Source organism: Meles meles, chromosome 11, assembly GCF_922984935.1.
Source record: "Meles meles chromosome 11, mMelMel3.1 paternal haplotype, whole genome shotgun sequence".
Classification (NCBI taxonomy): Eukaryota; Metazoa; Chordata; class Mammalia; order Carnivora; family Mustelidae; genus Meles; species Meles meles.
The window spans coordinates 8,149,268-8,169,567 of NC_060076.1; the positions used below are offsets into that span (position 1 = coordinate 8,149,268).

The following is a 20,300-nucleotide window of genomic DNA, read 5'->3' on the forward strand; positions in this document are numbered from 1 at the left end:
TAAGGATTTCAACCAGCAGAGACAGGGCTGGGGAGGCCCTCAAGACCAAAAGAAAAGAAAAAAAAAAAAAAAAGGCACGAGCAGTGGCCTGGAGGTAGGAACGCACAAGGATGCTCAAGGGAGCTGCAGTTGGGCAGAAACGTTGCTTTGGACAAGACTGGAGAGGGAGATGCACTCCTATGTCCACTGTGCAGCATTATTCACAATAGCCAAGATATGGAGGCAACCTGAAAGTCCATCAGCAGACAAACGGGCAAGGACAATAAGGTATTATTATGCAATGGAATATTACGCAGCAATAAAAAGAATGGGGTCGTGCCATATGCACCGACATGGGAGGGCCTCCAGGGTACTATGCCAGGGGAAATAAGTCAGACTGAGAAAGACAATTGCCGTATGATTTGGCTCCGAAACCAAATGAAGAAACATTTAGGAAACAAAAAGCAGAATCAAACCTATAAATACAGAGAACAAATTAATGGTTGCCAGAGACAACGAGGATGGGGGTGAGCGACATGGGTGAAGGAGAGTGGGAGATACAGGCTTCCGGTAATGGAATGAGAAAGTCACGGGAATAAAAGGCCCAGCACGAGGAAGACAGCTAATGATACTGTAATGGGTTCTGTGGTGACAGATGGCAGCCCCGCCGGTGCTGAGCACAGCATAATGGAAAAACCCGTTGAATCGCTACGGTGTACACCTGGAACCAATGTAACACTGTGTGTCGGCTACACTCAAATAAAAAAGAATTAATAATTTTAAAAAGACTGGAAAGGGCGTAGAGAGATAGAAACTTGCCACTTGGCAAAGTATGTTTTTAGTCTTGCCATTTGGCAATCACGGACATATCATGACCGTTTTGGCTACTTGTTCTACTCTTCTGACACTTCCACTCAACTTGCGACCAGAGCACCAATCACAAGTAGCTAAGCCTGAACAGCAACTACCAGTCAAAGGGGGAAAGAATGAGTTGACTGTGACCGTGGACGAACAGGAAATTCCTCCGGCCAACTCTTGCGTCTCTTCCGCACGTGACTCGGGCCTGTGTTGCTGGTGGAGGCAGACGACCCACTGGCCACAGTGGAAAGGTTTATGGTTTGTTTTTTGAGGTCAGGAAGTAGGTGTGAGGTAGGTATGAAACCTTTCGGTACTTCCATTGCCAAAATGTCTCTGCTGTGTCCTCTGCGCTCTGCTGTATGCGCAAAACACCTACGGAGACATACTGATCCTCTCATCCCAGCTCTGCGTCTCTCCTGACTCTCGGGGATCACTGGAGTCCAGGGTTAGGAATCCAAACGATGGCTGAAAACTGGCTGACGATATAGGCACTATTATAAAACGGGGCGTGGTGAGTGAAAGGTTCAAATGGCAGGTCAAAGAACAGCACTGACAGGGTTAGATCCGAACTTCTCACTTTGGAGGAGGGCTGGGCACAGAGCCCCCACCCAAGCAAGAGGTGGCCGAGTCTGAAGAGCAGTCTTGGAGCAGGAAAGCAAAGACGCTAGAGTTCTTCCAGGACGATCACTCCAGCAGTGGTATGAGGGAGGGGCACAGAGACCAGGAGCACTGAGAGCAGCCCGAAGATGGTGATCTCAGGTCAGAGATAACCGGGCCTGGCTCACTCGGGAATAGTTGAGAAGAGTCGAAAATAATGCTAACAACAGCAGCCACGGCTAATACTCACCCAACACACTTTTGATGTGCCAGACACATCTCTCAACATTTTTTTCATATATTCACTCATTTAATCCTTACCACAGAGGCGGGTCTGAGGCTGAGCCCAGGTATCTGATTCAAGAGCCTATGCTCTTACTCTCCATGGGACACTTCCCCTCACTGCTTGGCCTGGGGTCCCCACACAATCTCAGGTCTTGTGTCCTCAGACTCCACAGCTGCCTGAGGTACAGGCTGGGTGACAGTTTCCCATAGGTGACATTTTGCACTCATGCTTTCAAGGGGCTCCCCCAGGCTGGACAGAGACGTTCTGCTGGGTGACACTTGAGGGGTTCCGGGTTCCTGTGGGCAGCTGAGTTCCAGCCCCCCATGTGCACGGGGCCTGTGACCTAGACAGTCCTCCCACGCACACACGAGAACCCTAGTGCCAGCCGCAAAGCCAAGACACAGCGGTTTCTTTTCAGCTGTGCTCACGGTGCTGCCTCTGAGAGCATGCTTTATTTGTAGCACATGGTGACTCCCCTTTCTTGGCTGCTGGTTCAGCTTTGCATCTTGGTTTTTAATTTGGTTGTATTTTATCCGGCATTTATTTGTGTTTGTGTGATTGGAGCAGGGAGGGGCTTATTCCCCATCAGCTCCGTCTACCATATTGCCTCAAAGTCCAAAACACAATCTGCTAGGAGAGTCTTCTGGCACTCATGATCACTTCCTGGAAACCAAAGCTTGATCTCAGACATGCCAAGCGTGAGCTGTCAAAGGAACATGCAAGCAGAGGGCTGTGCGGAGCAGGCGTGGGAACGCGGGTCTAGGGCTGCAGAAAGAGGCTGAGCGTGAGCGGAGCAGACTGCCTCCGCTGGGTACCGAAGTGCTGGTGAAGCTCTCCATGCCGTGCCGTCGGGGCCCCCAGGGATGGGAAGCGGATGAGAGGGCGGGATGTGGGGTCAGAGCCTCACAGAACACTTACATCCAGTGGGAGGGAGGAACGAAAGCGGTCAGGGAGGAGCCCGCTGTCAGAACAGCAAGAAGAGGACTAGGCCAAGGGCAGGAGAGCTTTTGAGAAGGGGGTGATGAAGTGTCCGCTGTTGCGGCAATGAAAGGAAGAGGAGGGTGACAATGTCAGCAGAGTTCACGACTGGGACTTTCTGAGAAGCAATGCAGGCACGGCTATGAGGAAGGACAGGGGAGTGAGTCATTGGAGGCACAAACGTTGGTTTCCTCTGCCCTCCATCTCCTCACCCCCTCAGCCATCTTGCCTCCCACCTGAGCCAAGGCTCAGGAAAGCCTGAAAGAGGCAGCCCATGCCTATCACCACCTTCTCAGCAACATCAGAGGGGGTTCCCTGGGCCACGACATCAGACACGGGGAACAGAGGCACTTCCGGAATAAAAGACTCGGAAGTCCGAAATAGGTGCATGCCACAAATCTGCCTTCTCAGAACATTTGCAAAATGGCTGTGCTCCAAACTGCAGAGCCTGAGGACCCCATTCCCCCGGGTGTCTGCAGTGAGAGCCCCCCTCCCAAGGGGCTCCCTTTGCAGGTCCCCACCCTGCAGACCAGGCCTCCTGACCCATTGGCCACGATGTCCCCTTGCCGCTGCAGATGAGGCAAACTGCCTGGATCAATGCAGTAGGAAAGAGCGAATCATGACAGGAACATGCAGAGCCAGCAAGCAGAGTGTGTGTGTGTGTGTGTGTGTGTAGCACATGACTATAATTACTGTAAAGAGTGACTCACCCAGACTCCAGGAATTCTATACCCCCAGGTGACTTGTGAGTAAGTCAGCCTCCTCCTGGGACCACTCTGACCAGAGAAAAGGTTTTACCATTGCCCTCGTTGCTCGGGCCCCAAACCTAGAAATCCTCTCCATTCCTTTCCTTTCCTCCTCTCCAACACTCCACCACGTAAACCCACCAGGTCTGCCTTCAGAATGCCTCCCCTGTCCATCTCCTCCTCTCCTGTGTCCTGCCCCTCGCCAGCCCAAGCCACACCAGCTCGCTCCCGGATGCTGCCTGACCTCCTGACCAGGCCCCGTTTCCCATCTTAGCCCCTGCACTCCCCGCCCAGTTTGTTTTCCACACAGTAGCAACAGTAATTTCAAAGACAAAAAATGAAAAGCAGCTGTAAGCCAGATCATGTCCGGCTCCGTGCACTCAAAATAGAACCTAACTCCTGTCCTGAGCTGCAAGCCCTTCACGATGGGGCACAGCCCACCCGCGGCACCTTGCATCAATCTCCTGGCCCACGGTGCCCCTGCCACACCAGCTCTGAGTTTCCTGATGGCACCACGTGTCTTCCCGCCGTGGGTCTTCGCACTGGCTGTAACCTCATCCTGGCATGGCTCTGCGTGTCACCCAGGCCCAACTTAGCGCAGCCTTCCTTCTCAGAAAGGCCTTCCCTGATGCACCAGGCTTCAGCACACCCCAGGCACTCTCTCTCACACCGCCTGTCCTGGTCTCCTGTATCGCTCCCATTCCCATCGGACAGCTCTTTGCTCACTGCCTCGCACACTCAACAAGTGTTTATCCATCACTTCTTACACCAGCAAGACGGGACAAGTGTTTATCTTCCCTCAATGTGTCTGTCTCCTCTGAACAACACAAAAGCCCATAAAGACGGGGCCCTTAACCGTAGCCTTGAGGCCTGGCCTGGAGGAAGCATGCGGTAAATATTTGATTTGCAGAATGAGTAAGAGCCGCACGGTAGCACGTACTCAGGAAACCAGAACTGACCGTTTCTGTCTTGCTCACGCCGCGTGGCCTTGAGGCAGCCAGTATTCCAAAGAGGCCCCAGTGCTGGGGTGAATCAGACCCTAACTGTGTTTCTCCGGCCAGCAGAAGGTGACTCCCTCCCCAGCATTTATTAGGGCCTACTGTGTGGGAGCCTGTGCTCAGTGTCGGTCTCCCACCCACCCTCAGTCCCTCAGCTGCGGGCACCCTACAGCCAGCTACGGACAGGTCAACGGGCTGCCCTGCCTACAGCTAAGGACCAACTGGCCCTCGCTCAGGTCGTCCACGGTGCCACCAAGGGGCAGATGTCTACCCACACCCGGAACTCCCTTCTGTCCAGGTTTTCCAGATTTCCAGGGCTTCAACCACCCCAGGGACAGCACTCAGGGCGTGAGTCACACGCTGCCAGCCCCACTTCCCAACGTGTGTGCCTTTCTCCTTGGCCTGGGCCCCACCCGATTCCAATATCAGGCTCCACCACCGACAAGCCATCCGGCGCACTGGCCAAGAGCACAGACTGCGCGGCAGCAAGGCACTGCGACCCCACACCAGCTCTGGCTCTCACCAGCCCCGGGACCTCCATCAGGCCGCCGCACCTCCTAGAGCCTCAGCTTCCCTCTCTAAAAAATGAAGACTCTAGGGGCACCAGGATGGCACCGTCCGTTAAAACACCCGACTCTTGTGGTTTCGGGCTCAGGTTGATCTCACGGTCACGAGACCAAGCCCCATGTCAGGCTCTGCACTCAGCGCGGAGTCTGCTTGGGTTTCTCTCTCCTTCTCCCTCTGCCCTGCCCACCTCCTCCTCTCTCTCTCTAAAATAAATAAATAATTTTTTTTTTTTAATGAAGACTATAAGAGCACTAACGCTCTGGGCTGTGATGGCAGTGTCTCCTGTGTTCCTGCTCCTCCCTGCTCTGTGGGCCCCTGAGGTCTCCCCAGTACCAGGTCAAGGGAAAAGTGAGGAGAGGGGAAACAGCTCTTTTCTGGCAATACTCCTACGGCCAATCTCAATACCAGAAATAATGGCACATGAAGGAAAAGAGTCAGGGCCATAGATGTAGCAACGCAAACAACAAGCAAATACTCAGCTGGACACCAGGGATACAAAGGAACATCAGAGCTCGCCAGGAAAGAAGGCAGTCGCGGCAAGAGGAAGACGGGGGGACAGAACCACAGAGTAGAAGTGCTGGGGGCTCATCACAACAGGCACGGGGACAGTGTCGGGAAGTGTCCCCGCAGCCACCTCCGTCCACTAGGCCGTGGTGATCAGGATGAAGGTGGAAAAGGGTGAACAGGGCCCCCTCCATTTCCCAAATGCTCTGTGCCAACCACTGTCCTCGGGCCAACAGGATAGGCTGGGCGAGAGGTGACCTGCGAGACTCCCTTCCTGCCCTCGCCAACTATACAGCTTCTGGGGGTCATGAGGGTCGCCACATTGCTGACGGTGACGTTTGTGCATGCTGAGATTCATAATTCATCTGAGTCCACACGCAGCTCCCAGCAGCTCAAGAAACAGTAAGAGCATCTAAATAATGGAAAATTCATTTGAAAAAGACTCTCTAGGCAACTTTTGAAAAAAAGCCTCATGGCTCAGATGGACGTGGGGACTCACAGGCCTGGCAACAAGAGGAGAGACCGGCGGCTTCCAAACTTGCTTTCAACCTCGCAAGCCACTGCTGAGCTGAAATCCACCCAGGAGTCCAGCCCGTCAAACCGAGGCACACAGAGCTGCTCTGGTGGAAACAGCCTCCTCTTCCCCAGCCCTGATGGCCCTCAGGGCAGCTCCACAGAACCCTTGGGGCTCCACAAAGCACTGACGTAAAACCACTCCTCTACGCCAACGTCTGAGCGCACAGAGGGAAACAAGTCCCACAGAAGTCACGCTCTGAACAACGGCTGAACGCACCCCCGGTTTCTGACTCCAGGCTAAGACGTCTCGCTCCACTTCGCTAGAGCTAAGTCCATGGAAAATGGCAATTTAAAAAAACAAGCTCATTTCTGATCACCTACAACATAATCCCTAAGTGTTTTAAAGGCCCCTGAATTAGCCAAGTATGAAACCGAGCCCAGCCCCGCAGACGGGCAGAAAGAAGTTCGGAAATGAGTTGCAGAAGCACAGCTGACACTTCCATATAGTTCCCTTCAGTTCTGTGGGACATAAACAGGTCTTGAAAGGCTCGGGCTGTGTGGCTGTGGGAGACCCTGGGCCGGGCGGGCCAGGAGGTGAATGCTAATGAGCTATGGAAACAGCAATTACTTCCCCCATGTCAGGCACTGTGCCAGCTAAGGAGGACAAAGAGGGCTGAGATATTTTTAAAGTATTTTTACAGCAGAAAAACTTTCCTACTGACTCAATTATATAACTATCAGACTCCACCTCTAAGCTGAAATTATCCACGGCCTTCAGGAATAAAAACAAAACAAAACCCCACTTTTCTCTACAGGAGGGCCACGGGTTTCTCCAGAGAGACTCGTAGCTATACGGCCAGCAACCCAGGGCAGCTGCAAACCATCAGCCCAGAGACCTTCCCAAGGGCAGTTTGGAGCCTGTCAGAGAAGAATGCCAGCCAAGTGGAGAGCAGAAGTCATGTCACTGACCCAGCCCCTACACGTGACGTTATGTGTCCAGGAAGGTCCACTCGAGGGGGCTCTGGCCCCAGCCATGTTGGCATCCTCCCAACTTCCTCATCCCAAAATGGGGCTGAGGTCCCTGAAGGAGGCAGGGGGCCCAGGGATCTCACGGTAATCCTCTGTGACCAGTAAAGGGCAGACAGTCAGAGAAAGCCTTCGGGGGCTCGAGGAATAAAGAACTTCACCGGTGAAATCAGAGTCAAAATCAAAGGCATTAACTTACAGCCCAGGTTTTTGTCAGCCTGAAGATGGGTGCACTTTGTAATGCTGATACCACAGACATGAGAGAATGAAGGTTGTTGAGTTCTAGAAGTTTCTGAAAAAAAGATATGGAATAGATTATTTTGCTGCTATAAACAACAGAACAAAAACATGCTCAAGTGTTACCAAATGTCATATTTATGAAATTCGATTATACTTAAAAATATCTCATGTAGAAAATATCGTTCTATGGAGTTCATAGAAACCATATGCTTTTTTTCTCAAGTTGTCAAAAGGTGAGTTTGCATCTAAAACACTTGCAAAATTTTATAAGCTGACTAGTCTGGCTGCTGGACAGAAACGTGGCTCGGGATAAGGTTTGATAATGTCCTTTATGTTCTTTTTTTAGACGAATCGGAACTGTCCCAAAAGGCTTTTATAAACTGAAGCCTCGGCTGTGCCAACAATATCGACATGGGTCTTCTGTGACTACCTTACACCCGGAACAAGAGGGCCCGAGGAAAAATGTCACCAGTCTGCATGGCCCCCACCCCCTCCATTAGGAAGACAGAGCTCTGGCTGCTCAGTCACTTGACTGTGCTCCTTTGAGCCAGAACCCACGCTGGTGAGAACATTTGGATTTAATTCAGTCTCACATGAGCTCCTGACCATGGAGAAGACGAGCAGGGGACACGGCCAAGAGGAGTACAGAAAGACGTTCTAGTCTGGCACTGAGGGAAACCTGCTAACGGGACTGGTCCCCTTCTCATTCTTGGGAGCCGGTGAAGTTTGGGGCCAGCGAGCAGGCTCCACAGAGCCAAGAGACCTGGTTCCAATCCCAGCTCCCAATCCCCGTGTGTCGCAGCGAGCTGCCGAGCCTTGGCATGCCGGCACCTACAGTAAGAAAGGTAACCAGGGCACATATGGCTCTGGGGAGTGCTCTGTGCCTGTGGGTAAGACTCCCCCCTCCCTGCACCTTGTCTTGGGTACTACTGAGCGCAGATGCCTTTCCTCTAGTATGACTCTCCTGACCCTCCAAATCTAGGGAGCTCGGGGCCCCAGCCTACGTGTTCCCACAACAGTCTGTGCATCGCCTTAGCACACTGGCCTGTAGTCGCTTTGACCTGCTTCTCTCTCGCCCTGGATCAGGTGTTCCCCGAGAGCAGGGGTGAAGCTGTACCTGGTGTCATATCCCTAGTGCCGCATACGGCGCACAGTAGGACCTAGTGAATGAATGAATAATAAAAAGCCCTTATGTCTAGTCCTCGCAGCTCTGTTCCTCCTCAGATCTCTCCTTTACCACACAAGTTAATACTTCCTTTCATATATCTTGTAACAATCTCTAATTGTTTCCTGTGTGTAATAACAGATTCTCTGAGAGGACTGAATTTCATCCTATGTATCTGAAAGGCTAGGCCTGTCATAGGATTTCTTCCCGAGCTGAAGGTCCTCTGGGAGACCCTCTAAGCCAGCTGCTCTCATTTTGCAGAGGGAAACCAAGACCCGGAGGAAGGAGGGGTCTGCACAAGAACAGCCTCAGGGCACAGTGCCAGCGTGATGCGCCAGCGCTGGAAGATGGCAGACGTTAAGGTGGGACCGGCTTGGACTCCTTGGACAGGCACCGCAAGCTCCGTTCCAGGGAGCACCAGTGGCCCCGAACTTCACCCGGCTTTCTCTCACGGCCCAGCATGAGCGCGCTGATAGTAACAAGCGTCATTGAGCCCAGCCCCAGCACGGTCCCAAGCACTTCCGAATGCACGTGGCGTGAAAGTTATCTGCTGCCCCTGACATACTTCTGGATGGATGCCCTTAACCTTCCCATGAGGGCAGCACAGCAGCTTCCTGAAGGCAGAGACAATGCTGCGGCTCACCCGCTACAAGGCCCCGGGCATGGCCGCTCTCCTCTCTAAACCCCTCGTCCTCCTCTAGAAGCGGGAGAATAACAATGTGAACGTCGAACACAATCAGTTCGGTAGAGCGGCCGCTGTGATGCCTGGCTCGGAAGGACATCGGTACAGGTCAGCGGGCCCAGGGTCTGGGTGGGAACACGGCACGTGCACACAGCACACGGGGAACCAGACAGAACAGCAGTGTGCCGCCGGGTGCAGGCACGCCCTGTGGTCGGCAGCAGCGTCAGGGGAGGCGCTGGCGGAGTGATGAGCGTGGCCAACATCAGGGAAGAGGAGGGGGAAGGCGGGGTACAGACCTAAGCCCGGTGCTCAACAGCTGGCAAGGACAGAACCTATCAGGGCAGGGGGCGGGAATGGGGAGTAGGGGCCTAGGCCTTACGCTCAGGCTGGCGGTGAGGTGAGCTGTGCGGTTCGGGGACAAGACTACAGGAGGTGAGGGTACCACAGAGCCCGGCAGGCCCAGGACCGGCTGCGTCTGAAACAGGAGGAGGGGTGGACCCCAGAGGGAGCCCCCAGGGTCTCACAGAGAGTCTGAACAGCCAGCTAAGGAGAACGGTTGACTGCCATCATAACGGCTAGAGGGCCACCCCACCAAGCGTGCACAGGGGCGGGGACGCCGAGCAGGCACGTAGGCCGGTCTTACAGCCTAGAGAAGTCAGGTCACAGCCTTCTGTCTGAACCCAGTCCAGCCCAGAGCAAGGCAGCTCTCAAAGTACTGAGGAGACACATTCTGCAAGAAGGATGGAAGGAAGGGAGGGAGGGAGAGAGGAAAACATAATAACAAAAGAGCTTACCTTGGCTATTTTCACAAAATGGCTCAGGATTTCTGCCCTTATTTTTAAAGTCTGTGCTGTTAGAATTTCTCGAACAACCCAAAAACTGACCTGTAGAGTCAAATACACACACACACACACACACACACACCAGAGAAATGGTTAAGCCCTGGACCACCCTGGTCGCCCTCGCCCACCACGGGGGGTCAGGAAGCTGGAGGAGCGCAGCCCGGGGTTGCAGGTGCCTGAGGGGTCTTTTACGACACCCAGCCCTGCAGGTGGGTCCCTCCTTCAGCACCCCCTCTCGAACACACACAGCGATGCCGAGAGACAAGTACTTTCCTCATCACCCGGGGAATTACCGGGCCTCCACAACATATGAATCTCTCTGAAGCTGTGGCAGGAAATTTTGAGACGATTTGGACAGATTCCTGCTCAGTTGTGGGAAAACCATGGCTGGGGTGTCGGATGGATGGACTGACAAATGGCCGGACAAACACGTGTGTTCACTGGCTGTACCACCGTTGAGACCTATATCCCCAGCCAGACCTCAACTGAGTAGGATTCACCAAAATTTGCACAATCATAACAAATTAATTTTCTAGGAGAGGTTCACCCAATAATTTAAATGATATGCAAATGTCTTTCAAAGTCCCATAAAGCAAGGCAGGTGAAGGGACATGTTTTTCTGGAGACCACTGATGCCAAAAGGACATGACAGTACTTTGGGTTCAGAACATTATTCATGCTTCAAAAAAAGAAAAAAGAAAACATGATTCATGCTTGACCTCTCACAGAAATCAACATCCCCGAGCCCCTGAATCCTTTTGGGAACAAGCAAGTTGTCTCCCAGGGTATAGCGGACTCACATGACACCTCAGTACAACACAGAAGGGGCTCCGTGCCAAGAAAGTCTGGGAAGTGGTTACTTTCTTGTTTTTGTCTCGCTACTGTAACGACAGTGCTGTGTGACCCATGGATGCCCAAGGGTGGGACGACAGCACGGCCAAGAGAGAGAGAGAGAGAGAGCTGAGCCGAGTACAGGGAGGTGGGGAGTTGAAAGGAAGGCAAAGACATCTAAAACCTCTGAATTTTACAAATTAAAATAGAGATAGTCCAGAGTTAACAAAGCACCTTTACTGAAGCAACTAGATTTTTTCTCTTTCCTGAAATAGTCACTTTTCAATGAGAAAACAAGAGTAACCAGGCATCAAAAATTTGCTTTTTATGTTAAGCAGGAATATTATAGAAAAGTTTTTTCCGCGTAATTATCTGTGGTTGCCTCCAGGACATGCCTGGGTTTCCATAGAATCATTTTTTCCAAGGAATTGCCTAAAATTAAGTTCAGACTCAAACGTTTACTAGCCAGTTATGGAAGAAAGATTTTCTGGACATCAAATGATATGCCCATAAACCTTATATTTTAATACATGCACATTTTTATGCCACATAAACTCAAGTGTGATAGTGTATATGTATAATTTAATAGATTCCTGCACGCCAAAAAGTCACACACAATTAAGGCCTAGTTATGGCACACGGCAGGGTCGACACTGATTTGCAGCGCACGGGTGCGGAGGCAACTCCAGGTCAATTCAACAGACTTTTGTGAAACCTGTTCTGTGTGCGGGCTCTAGGCACCGTGAGTCCAGACACTTGGCCCTTGCCTGATACAGGGGTGACCAGAGGAGGCAGGATCCTCCCCAAATCCCATGGCAATCCTGGACACAGAAGTTCAACCGAAGCGGACTGGAACACGGGAGAGTTAACGGTAGAGGAAGGTCTGCTGGAAGAGGCAGGCCTTGAAAGATGGGTGGACTTCGAGCAGGTAAAGATAGGATTGGGGTATGGCTATATACACCATGACCAGGGAGGGCTGAGCGGACCAACTGGTCTGGTGTTGCAGGTGCTCTGTGGGGTCAGGGTAGAGGGGGAAATCAAAGCTAGGGAGGGCACCGAAAGCCAGATGATGTAACACCAAAAACTCAATCCATGAAAAAAAAAACAGATAAGCTGGGCTTCATTACAAGTAGACATTTCTATAGTGCAAAAGATGCTGGTAAGGAAATTAAAAGATGAAGCACAACCTGGGGAAATACTTGCGAAACACACACCTGATGTAAGCATTACATTCAAAATAGACTCTTGAAACTCAACAGTAGGAAAACAACTCAACGAAAAAATGGGCAAAAGACCTGGACACCTGACCAAGCAAGTACAAATAGTAATAAAGATGAAAAGGTGCTCAGCATCATTTGCCGCAGGGGAGTGCAGAACTCCGTGTATGTGTCAGAAGGGCTAAAATGACATAGTCAGTGGAGGGCCAGCTGCTGGCCGGTACGTGGAGCAACACACACTCTCATTCCACTACTGGCAGGAGTCCAAAATGGCACAGCCCAGCACTTGCACTCCTAGATATATATCCATTCTCTGAAGCCTTATGTCTACACACACATGCATGCACGTCATGCACATGTTTCTAGCAACTTCGTTCATCATTGCCAAATACTGCCCTTCTCCTCTCTTTGCACAGGCAAATACCAGTTAATTTTTAGGAAAGATCTATTGTCTATGTCCAGGTCCACTTTTTTTTTTTTACATACATAAAAAACGTTCCAATTGTTCCAGTACCATTTTGTAAAATGTCCCCATTGGGACAAGTTCATATATACATATATACAGTCAAATTCTCAAAAGAAGACATAATCCAAAAAAGGCTGAGCATTTCTGAGCTCTATGGTGAACTCCTTGGTGCTGAGATACAAGCCTGGCCCATAACACATGCTCAGTGAACTTGTCTGGGTCCTTCCATCCCTCTATGAGCAAGACGAACAAATCCCAGGGGACTCAGATCCCACAGATCCCACAGAGAGGCAGGCAAGCCCACCGAGTCTGACCAGGACCCTGGCTACTGGGTTTGTGGTTTGGCCACAAGAAGTCTCAAATCTGCGGGCAACCTCCTTCCAATCAGTTGATCTTCATGTTCCCTCTTATGCTCCCCCCAAACGCTGAATGTTTACTACATGCCAGACACCGCACTGAGAGTTCTTCCTACACCGTTTCACTTAATCTCCACACAAACTCTGCAAGGTGAGTCATGTTATTATTCTCACTTACAGATAAGGAAACTGAGGCTCGAGAAAGGTAAGTGACCTGTTTTCCTTATCTACGGTCTGATGGGGAGCCTTGTTCTCACATATAAAAGTCTGCCAGGAAGGGATGCCAATCAGTTCATCTCAGAGAAAGCAGCCCCAGTGGCTGACCAGGGCTGGCTGCTGGCCAGTTTCCAAAAGAGAGCTACAAGGGCTGTGTCGAGAAGCTGCTCACTCGGAGTAGCTGACAGGCTGGCAGCAAGACCATTTCTCAAAGCATTCTGTTTAGGAAAACGCGACTGCCCTTCTGGCTCACTTCACCCACTTGGTCCGATCTGGACACAAGGCAGTCATGCGCAGAAGCAGCTGCCCCGCCCCTGCCGAGCTGACCTGGCCTCTGCGTGCAAGGCAGATTACATCAGAGCCCCCAGCAGCCGTCCTCCGGGAGCTCTGCGGCTGGTCAGAGGTGGGACTGAGCTGGCTCCCAGTCAAATAGTTTTGTGAAGGAAACTCTGAATCCTCTGATAGCATGTGCACATCTGGTTTATTTTTTAAAGCCTAAGCTTGGTTGAAAAGGGAGATTTTGCAAAGAAAGAAAAAAGAAACAGAAGGCTTCAGAATGTCTCTTTTCAAAACAAACAAGTACATACAGCCGCTACTCCCAGCGCACCTAGACCCTTCCTTGCTCCTATTGTAGCACTGTCAATTTTCAGATGAAAAGCTGTTGCCTCTCTGAGGCTCCCTCATCCTTGGGTGGCAGCCGAGGCTGGGGAAGCCTGGAGAGGGCTGGGCAGTGGTGATGCACAGGGCCCGGCATTTCTGAGCAGGGAGGCCCCACTTCAGGGAGGGCCCAAGGGGAACCTAGGCCCATCACCCCAAGGTCCGGTCACGCACACTACACGGTCTGAATCCACTGCCCTCATTTGAAACCAGAAAAAAACAAGAAGAAAGATGAAAAGCTGTCAATAGCACCATTTGGGGGTTGGCCCACCCAAAAGGGGTCTTACAGGGTAGCTTACTAGCAAAGATCACATTCTGGCAGATTGGCTAAGAAGGCCCAAGCCCCCATCATCCTTCCCTTAAGAGGGGGTGTGGATATTCACACCTGGAGCAAAGACTCTGGTTGGAACAAGTCAGTTTGCAGCAGGATGTGTGAGGCCAGTGGCCTGGCTGTGAGGCACTCAAAGAAATTCAATTCGACAAGTGTTTTCTGAGCATCTCATTGATTCATTTCACAAGCATTTACTGAGGGTTTCTTTTACCCCGGACATTAGGCAAAGTGGCGGGAGGCACAGTGGTGAACGAGACAGAGCCCACAGACTGGCATAGAAGGGGGAGGAGAAAGAGCTCCACAGAGCGAGCACAGATGAGCAAAGGGCCACACGGAGACAGAAGCACAGGGTTCAGTGAGAGAACGTGTGACAGCAAAGACCTCATACGGGCTGGGGATTCACAGAAAGCTGCCCGCAGAAGTAAATTCAGGCTGATCAGACTGGAGCTAAAGGGGGAGGAAGAATTCTGAGCTGAGAAGACGGCACATCTGGGGGCCTGACGGGACAGAGATACGGTGCATCAGCGAAGAGAAGGAAGGCCGGCCAGGATGGGACGGGGGAAGGGACAAGGGATGGGGCGAGAGGGGTGGATGAAAACCTGAGCCACTGTGCAGGACCCTGCGGGGCAATTAAGGTGCTCGAGTCTCAGCTTGGATGGAACTGGAAGCCAATGAAGAGATTCAAACCCGCGAAAGAGGGTTTCAGTTCTGCCTGCTGTGAAAACGGACTGTGCAGGTAAAAAGGACTGATGGGCGGAGTGGTTTGGGAAGAAAGGTTTGGACCTGGGCCAGGTGCCTGGGACTGAACCCTGGCAGGGTGCCCAGTCCACAGAGGACACCTGTGCTACCTGCTCACGCACATGCAAGGGGTACTGCTCACCTGATTAAACCTCCGGGTAAAGGCCACGACGTTGGGGGCGAGACTATGTTTCTCCTTCTTACTCCATCCACAGCTGGCAAGTTCCTAGGAAGCACAGAGTCAATTTCAGCAGTGATTCTTTCTAATCGGGATGCAAAACACACCAGGACATCGAATTGGAATGTGGACACGGACGTGGGGAAGGGCCGAAGCTCTGGCCATCCTTTTCTTCACCAGGATGGGTGAGGTTCTCCTCCTCCTCTGGAGAGAAGGGCTGGATCTGGAGATGGAGGTGCAGCCTGGGAACCCCGCTCCCCAGGTGAGGATGGGAGGTGGGACAGTTTTCTCCATAACCCCAGCCACATTTCTCAGGACTTCTGTGCCAAAATAACCTTAACGGCAAACTGCCTCTCTGCCAGGTCTCCTGGGACCGGAAGTCCCTTCTGAAAGCAAACTGTCTGAGAGAGGGCATAATGTGTTAGCTAGCAGGATCCTGCCAGTGAACTTAGAACTTAAAATATGGCTAAAGGATCTCAGAGCTCATCGGCCATGTGACAGCCCCCATTCCTAGAATCAGAAAATGTCCTGACCCAAGCCCACTGCGGTCAGAGAAGCTTCTGGAACTACCTCACACCCCTTCCCAAAGTCAGTCCCTCCCCTATCTTGTAAACCAACATGGGCCCAGAAGGAGAGGCTGCCTTTGACATCTTCTTCAGGGGCTTGTCTCTTCTTTCTAGCAGGTTTAACGTTACAATCTGAATCACCAAATTACCTAAGTTTTACCTATCAGTGAGGCTGGTTCCTACCCAAGGGAGCTAACGGGAGCACTTCGCCAGGACAACTTGGGGTGCATAAGGGAACCAGGGAAAACCCATTACCCAATGCCCAGCATGTTCAGCTTGTGGCTTGGGGGACCTGGCATAGAATGGAAGAAAGGAGGCAGATTAAAGCTCTCCACCTCTGAGTTATAAGCCCTCCTTTTTAATTCATATCAGGTCTTGCTATTATTAACAGCATTTTTTTGCCACACACCTAGAACTTTAATAAGATCGTTAGTGAGAGCCAGCTGCCCACCAGCTGGAATGGGGTCTACTAGCAAGTCTGGGAGGGCAGTGGGAATGGCCAGAGACAAAACCTGTGGGCTGAGCAGTTGTGCCCAAAGTGCAGTGTCCTTCAAATGCTTCTCGGGACCCAACTATAAGCCACAGACAGGCAGGTGCTGTGCGAAGGCTGGCTGGAGGCAATGGACAGCTCCGGACACAAGATCCCATGGCCTGGACCTGGGAGCTCTCGGCCACCAAGCCAAGGCTATTCAAGCAGCTTCTCCCATGACTGCCTCCCTTCTGCAAGTACACCATCCTCCTCCTGGCCACCCACGTGGAAGAAACAGCCATCCCGGACCCTGCCAAGTCCTTCGCACCTTCAGTGTAGACCCTAAGTAACAGCAATGACAAGGACGCCAACTAGGGCTGCCATTCAGCAAGAACCCCCATGTGGCAGTCAGGTGCTGGCCTCATCACGCCATCTCTCACCATCTCCGGTTAGCAAAGAGGAAGGGCTCAGGATTTTTCCTCTCGAAGGAATACCTTGACCTTATTTCTTTTCGAATGTAAGCGTGACCCTCTTTGAGATGTAGGATTTACCTGTTTACCATGATGCTTCCTGCTCTGAAAATGTGTATTCGACCTGCCTCAGTTACACTGACTTCTCTCTCCCCTTTAGAACATACACTCAATTGCCTCTGCAAATGGGTAGCGATGCCCTTTCCAAGTTAAATTATGAGAACAAGAGCAGCCTTCCTCGTGGATCCCAAAACCAGTCCTGGGAAGGTACGGGCTACAATAAGATCGAAAAGAGAATTCATTAACCTGGCAATCAAGGACTGGGGCATGGTTGTTGCCCAGTTTCTGGCAGATAGTTGCTCCTTTTGTTTTTTTCCCCCAAATTCTTTAATACACAGCAAAAGTTATACGTGTATGTGTGTGTGCACGTGCACACATTTTAATTACATGTACACACTTAATTAAGAGTCGGTAACCTTACGTAGAATTAGACAGACCCTGCCTCCACACACACGCTGCAGGAATTTCTCAGACACTGTCTTCTCAGAATCTCAATTTTCACATCTTAAAATGGGTATGACACCGTAGTAACTAGGAAGCTCAACACGACGATGAAATGAGATTAAGACACTCAGGGCACACAGCACAGAACAAGTCCTCTGTAAAGGTTATCTCCCCTCCCCTCCCGAGGGTCTCACTGCTGTCAGACTCAGCATGGGCTCCAAACACCCCTTCCTTCCCCCACACAACGCTCTCGTTGGGATCTTAAATTATTAATAAAATCTGTTACTGTTTCTCTCTCACTTTGCTGATGTCATGCACACAGGAACCAAAGCAAGAACTTAATACACCTGCCCTACATTTATTTGATTAGAACATTTCCAAGACCCTGATTCATAAATTGCTTGTACACTTCTTGGGTTTTGACAATTCCCTAAAGAACCTTTTGCACTGAGAGACACGTAACATTTAAAATTAAAGCCTCAACAGAGTAAAACATTATGTTTGAGGGGTTCTTTGATGAAATGGATGGAGCAAAGGCCTTAAGAGCCAGACGACCCTGGTCTGAATCCCAGCCCGGCCACATAATTCCCAGGTGACTCCAGGCAAGTTAACCTCTGGGGGTGCTGGTTTCGTCGCTGATCAAACGGGGACACTGAAATCAACTCCACAGACTGGTGCCAGAGACTGAAAGGGGGAAAGCCTGGCAGAGGAGGCGACATGTGGGGCACAGGTCCGGCTCCCAGAGGGCGGCAGGCAGCATTTGTTAATGAATGGAGTATGAGCATTCCTCAGTGTTGAAATCTCCCAAATTCAGGGCAGAAAGATTTATCAGGATGTCAAAAGAAATAAGACCATTCTAGCGGCACTAAAACAAGTCCTGGGCCCAACCTCCTTGGCCCTGTTCCTCTTCTGTGTTTGGCCTTATAGGATTACAAGAGATTCCATCTGTGTGAAGTGGGCTTGGAAAATGTGAAGTAATAGAATAAAACTCTTCCAGTCACTAATGCCTAAAAAAGGTCTATGCTATGGAACCGATCTGAGTGTAATTAAGTTCAAATTGACCAGAGGAGACAGGGCTGGTTCTAGAAGGAGCCAAGGGGCTGGGCTGAGGCTGCTGGCCCCAAAGCCCCGATGAGCCCCTCAGCGGCCCCTGGGCTGCCACACGCCCCCTCCCCAGGGCGCCACGGCCCTGATCTCGCCCAGTCTGTCCTTGGCTCTGAGTTCTCTGCTGAGGTCAATGGGATGTGAAAGAAGAGGAGAATGAGCCTGTGTGTCCTTTGCCGGCTTCCTCCGGGGCCTCTCTTCTTTCATGCGGATGCTCCCTGGCTTCATCAGGGATAAAACAGAAGCTGTGAGAAGAAAACGCTCTGCCACCAAATGTGCAGATTCGCCTGGGTCCTCAGCTTCGGCTGGAAGAGAGACCCTTTCCTCTAGGGGACCTGCTCTCCTCCTGGGCACTGGATCCCATCCCATCCCCTGCTCAGAAGCCTTGCCCTCAAGCCTTCTCTCCGCCCTTCACCCCCTTCCTCTCCATGAAGAACAGTAACAGGATGATAACAGCAAGGACAGTTACCATGAAAGACATCTTTTCCAGGCCTCCGGGCTCCTCCAGCTCCTACTCTTTCTTCTCCTTCCCAGTGAGTTTCCTGAAAGGGCAACCCATACCACTTCCTTCTCCACCTCCTTCCCACCCCCTTCTCCACTGACCCTGCTCGGTCCTCCACGGGTGACAGCCTCCTGGCTGGGCAGCCACCCGCCCCTTCCCACTCCCTGTCCCTGCCCTTCAGCACCGCATTCTCTGGCTGCCTTCTCACTGTCTCACGACCGCTGTGCCCGGTCTCATTTTCTGGTTGCTTTCTCCTGTTCCGGCACTGTCCCCCACTTCCACCTAAATCTGTCTGTCCACAGTCATCTTCTGTCCCGTTCTGTGTCCATACTCCTCCCCGGGAGCCCACCTTCACTGCCATAGCTTCCACCGACATCTGTGCCCAGCCTGGGGTTCTCTCCTGAGCCCCAGACCAGGACATTTAGCCGCTTCCCAGCCACACCCTCGTTGGTACCCCACAGGAACTCGATGTCAGTGGGCCCAGAACCCAAAGAAGTCTGACCAGCTGCCTTAAATTGAAAAATGTAACACGTGAGATTCATTTAGACACTCATTCTGAGAGTTGAAGAAGAATGTTTATTACAAAGAAACTGGAAACAATTTCTAACTGATACAAAAACAACTTTTTCCTAGTGAAAGCATTCCTAGGTGACGGCAAGAGTCAACACTGCTTTAGGCTCTCCCTGCAAGCGTCTTGGGGCCACACTGCCAGGAATGCCCCCCAAGAGCTGCCAGTTTTGTGTGCAGGGGTTTGGCGGTCAGACTGTGTCTGGGGTCCATGAAGTAAGGCCCTGGAAGAGGAGAGCTGGGGAGTGGGACAAGTCCTCCCTGAAGACACTACAGGACCCAGGCCACAGGTGCTTGATCCCGACTGCAGTCTTTTCCAAATCACGTTCCTGAAACACGTCCTCATGGAACATGCGCCACTTTAAGAAGAGGTCCCTCTATGTGACCTCACGGAGTATGACTGGCTGCCACCGGCCAACGGCCCCACATCACCATTTTTACTGCCTCCTCCACCCTCCATGTTTCTCCCCATTCTTCCTGTTCTAATATCTAGAACAATCTTCAGAAGAACTGGTGGGACAATCACACGTAGCCAAAGGAGCTCTAAAAACACCCCAGGGAGTAGATGACCCACTGAGGCAGTCAGCGGGGACAGTGCCAGTTCCGGGTTGGGGGTGGGGTCTGACGAAGGAGTAAGGCATCTTAGGACCTAGACTCTGGTGACTTGATCAAGAACAGGCAAATAACAGAGTGGCTGCCATGTCCTTCAGGGCCTGCCAGGCCTTGTCACCCTGAAGGAAGCCACAGTAGCCAAGGTGTGTGACATCCACAGGCTCCTGGCGTGGAAGTGGGGGTTCTGGGGCTGGAGGCAGGGATGACAGATCCTCCGTGGGGGCTTCCCACCTGGAGCCCAGCAGTGGGGCTGGCGCTGGTCTCAGGAGTGAGCTGGTAGGGCAGAGCTGTAAAGAGAGAGACCACGGAGCCCAGCAGTTAAGGAGGCAGACGGACCGTGGCTGACCTATAACCACTGGCTCCGCGACCCTGAGCAGGTCACTTCCACTCCCAGGGCCTGACCTTCCCCTTCTGAAAGCTGGCAGGATACCACCTCTCCCACAGAGTAATTTTAAGGCGTAAGTGAGGAGATATTTGCAGACTGCTTAGCATAATGTCTGATACACTGTAAGTACCTCCGATGTGCTTCTTA

The 20,300-nt window shown here is 51.7% G+C and overlaps 1 protein-coding gene across 17 annotated transcripts in view; it reads right to left on the reverse strand.

Moving 5' to 3' along the window:
- Positions 1-20,300, reverse strand: part of RALGPS1 (Ral GEF with PH domain and SH3 binding motif 1) — a 274,225-nt gene that overhangs the window by 158,660 nt on the left and 95,265 nt on the right. For 15 of the 17 annotated variants that reach the window (XR_006820740.1, XR_006820741.1, XM_046022361.1 and 12 more), the window contains 3 exons: positions 14,939-15,022; positions 9,937-10,026; positions 7,255-7,347 (listed from right to left, as the gene is read on the reverse strand). Coding sequence is in view for 15 of the 17 variants with exons in the window: in XM_046022361.1 (XP_045878317.1) it covers positions 7,255-7,347; positions 9,937-10,026; positions 14,939-15,022 (267 nt within the window). In the remaining 2 variants the exon portion in view is untranslated. The remainder of the gene's footprint in view (positions 1-7,254; positions 7,348-9,936; positions 10,027-14,938; positions 15,023-20,300) is intronic. The other 2 variants (XM_046022370.1, XM_046022366.1) reach the window with 1 other exon arrangement.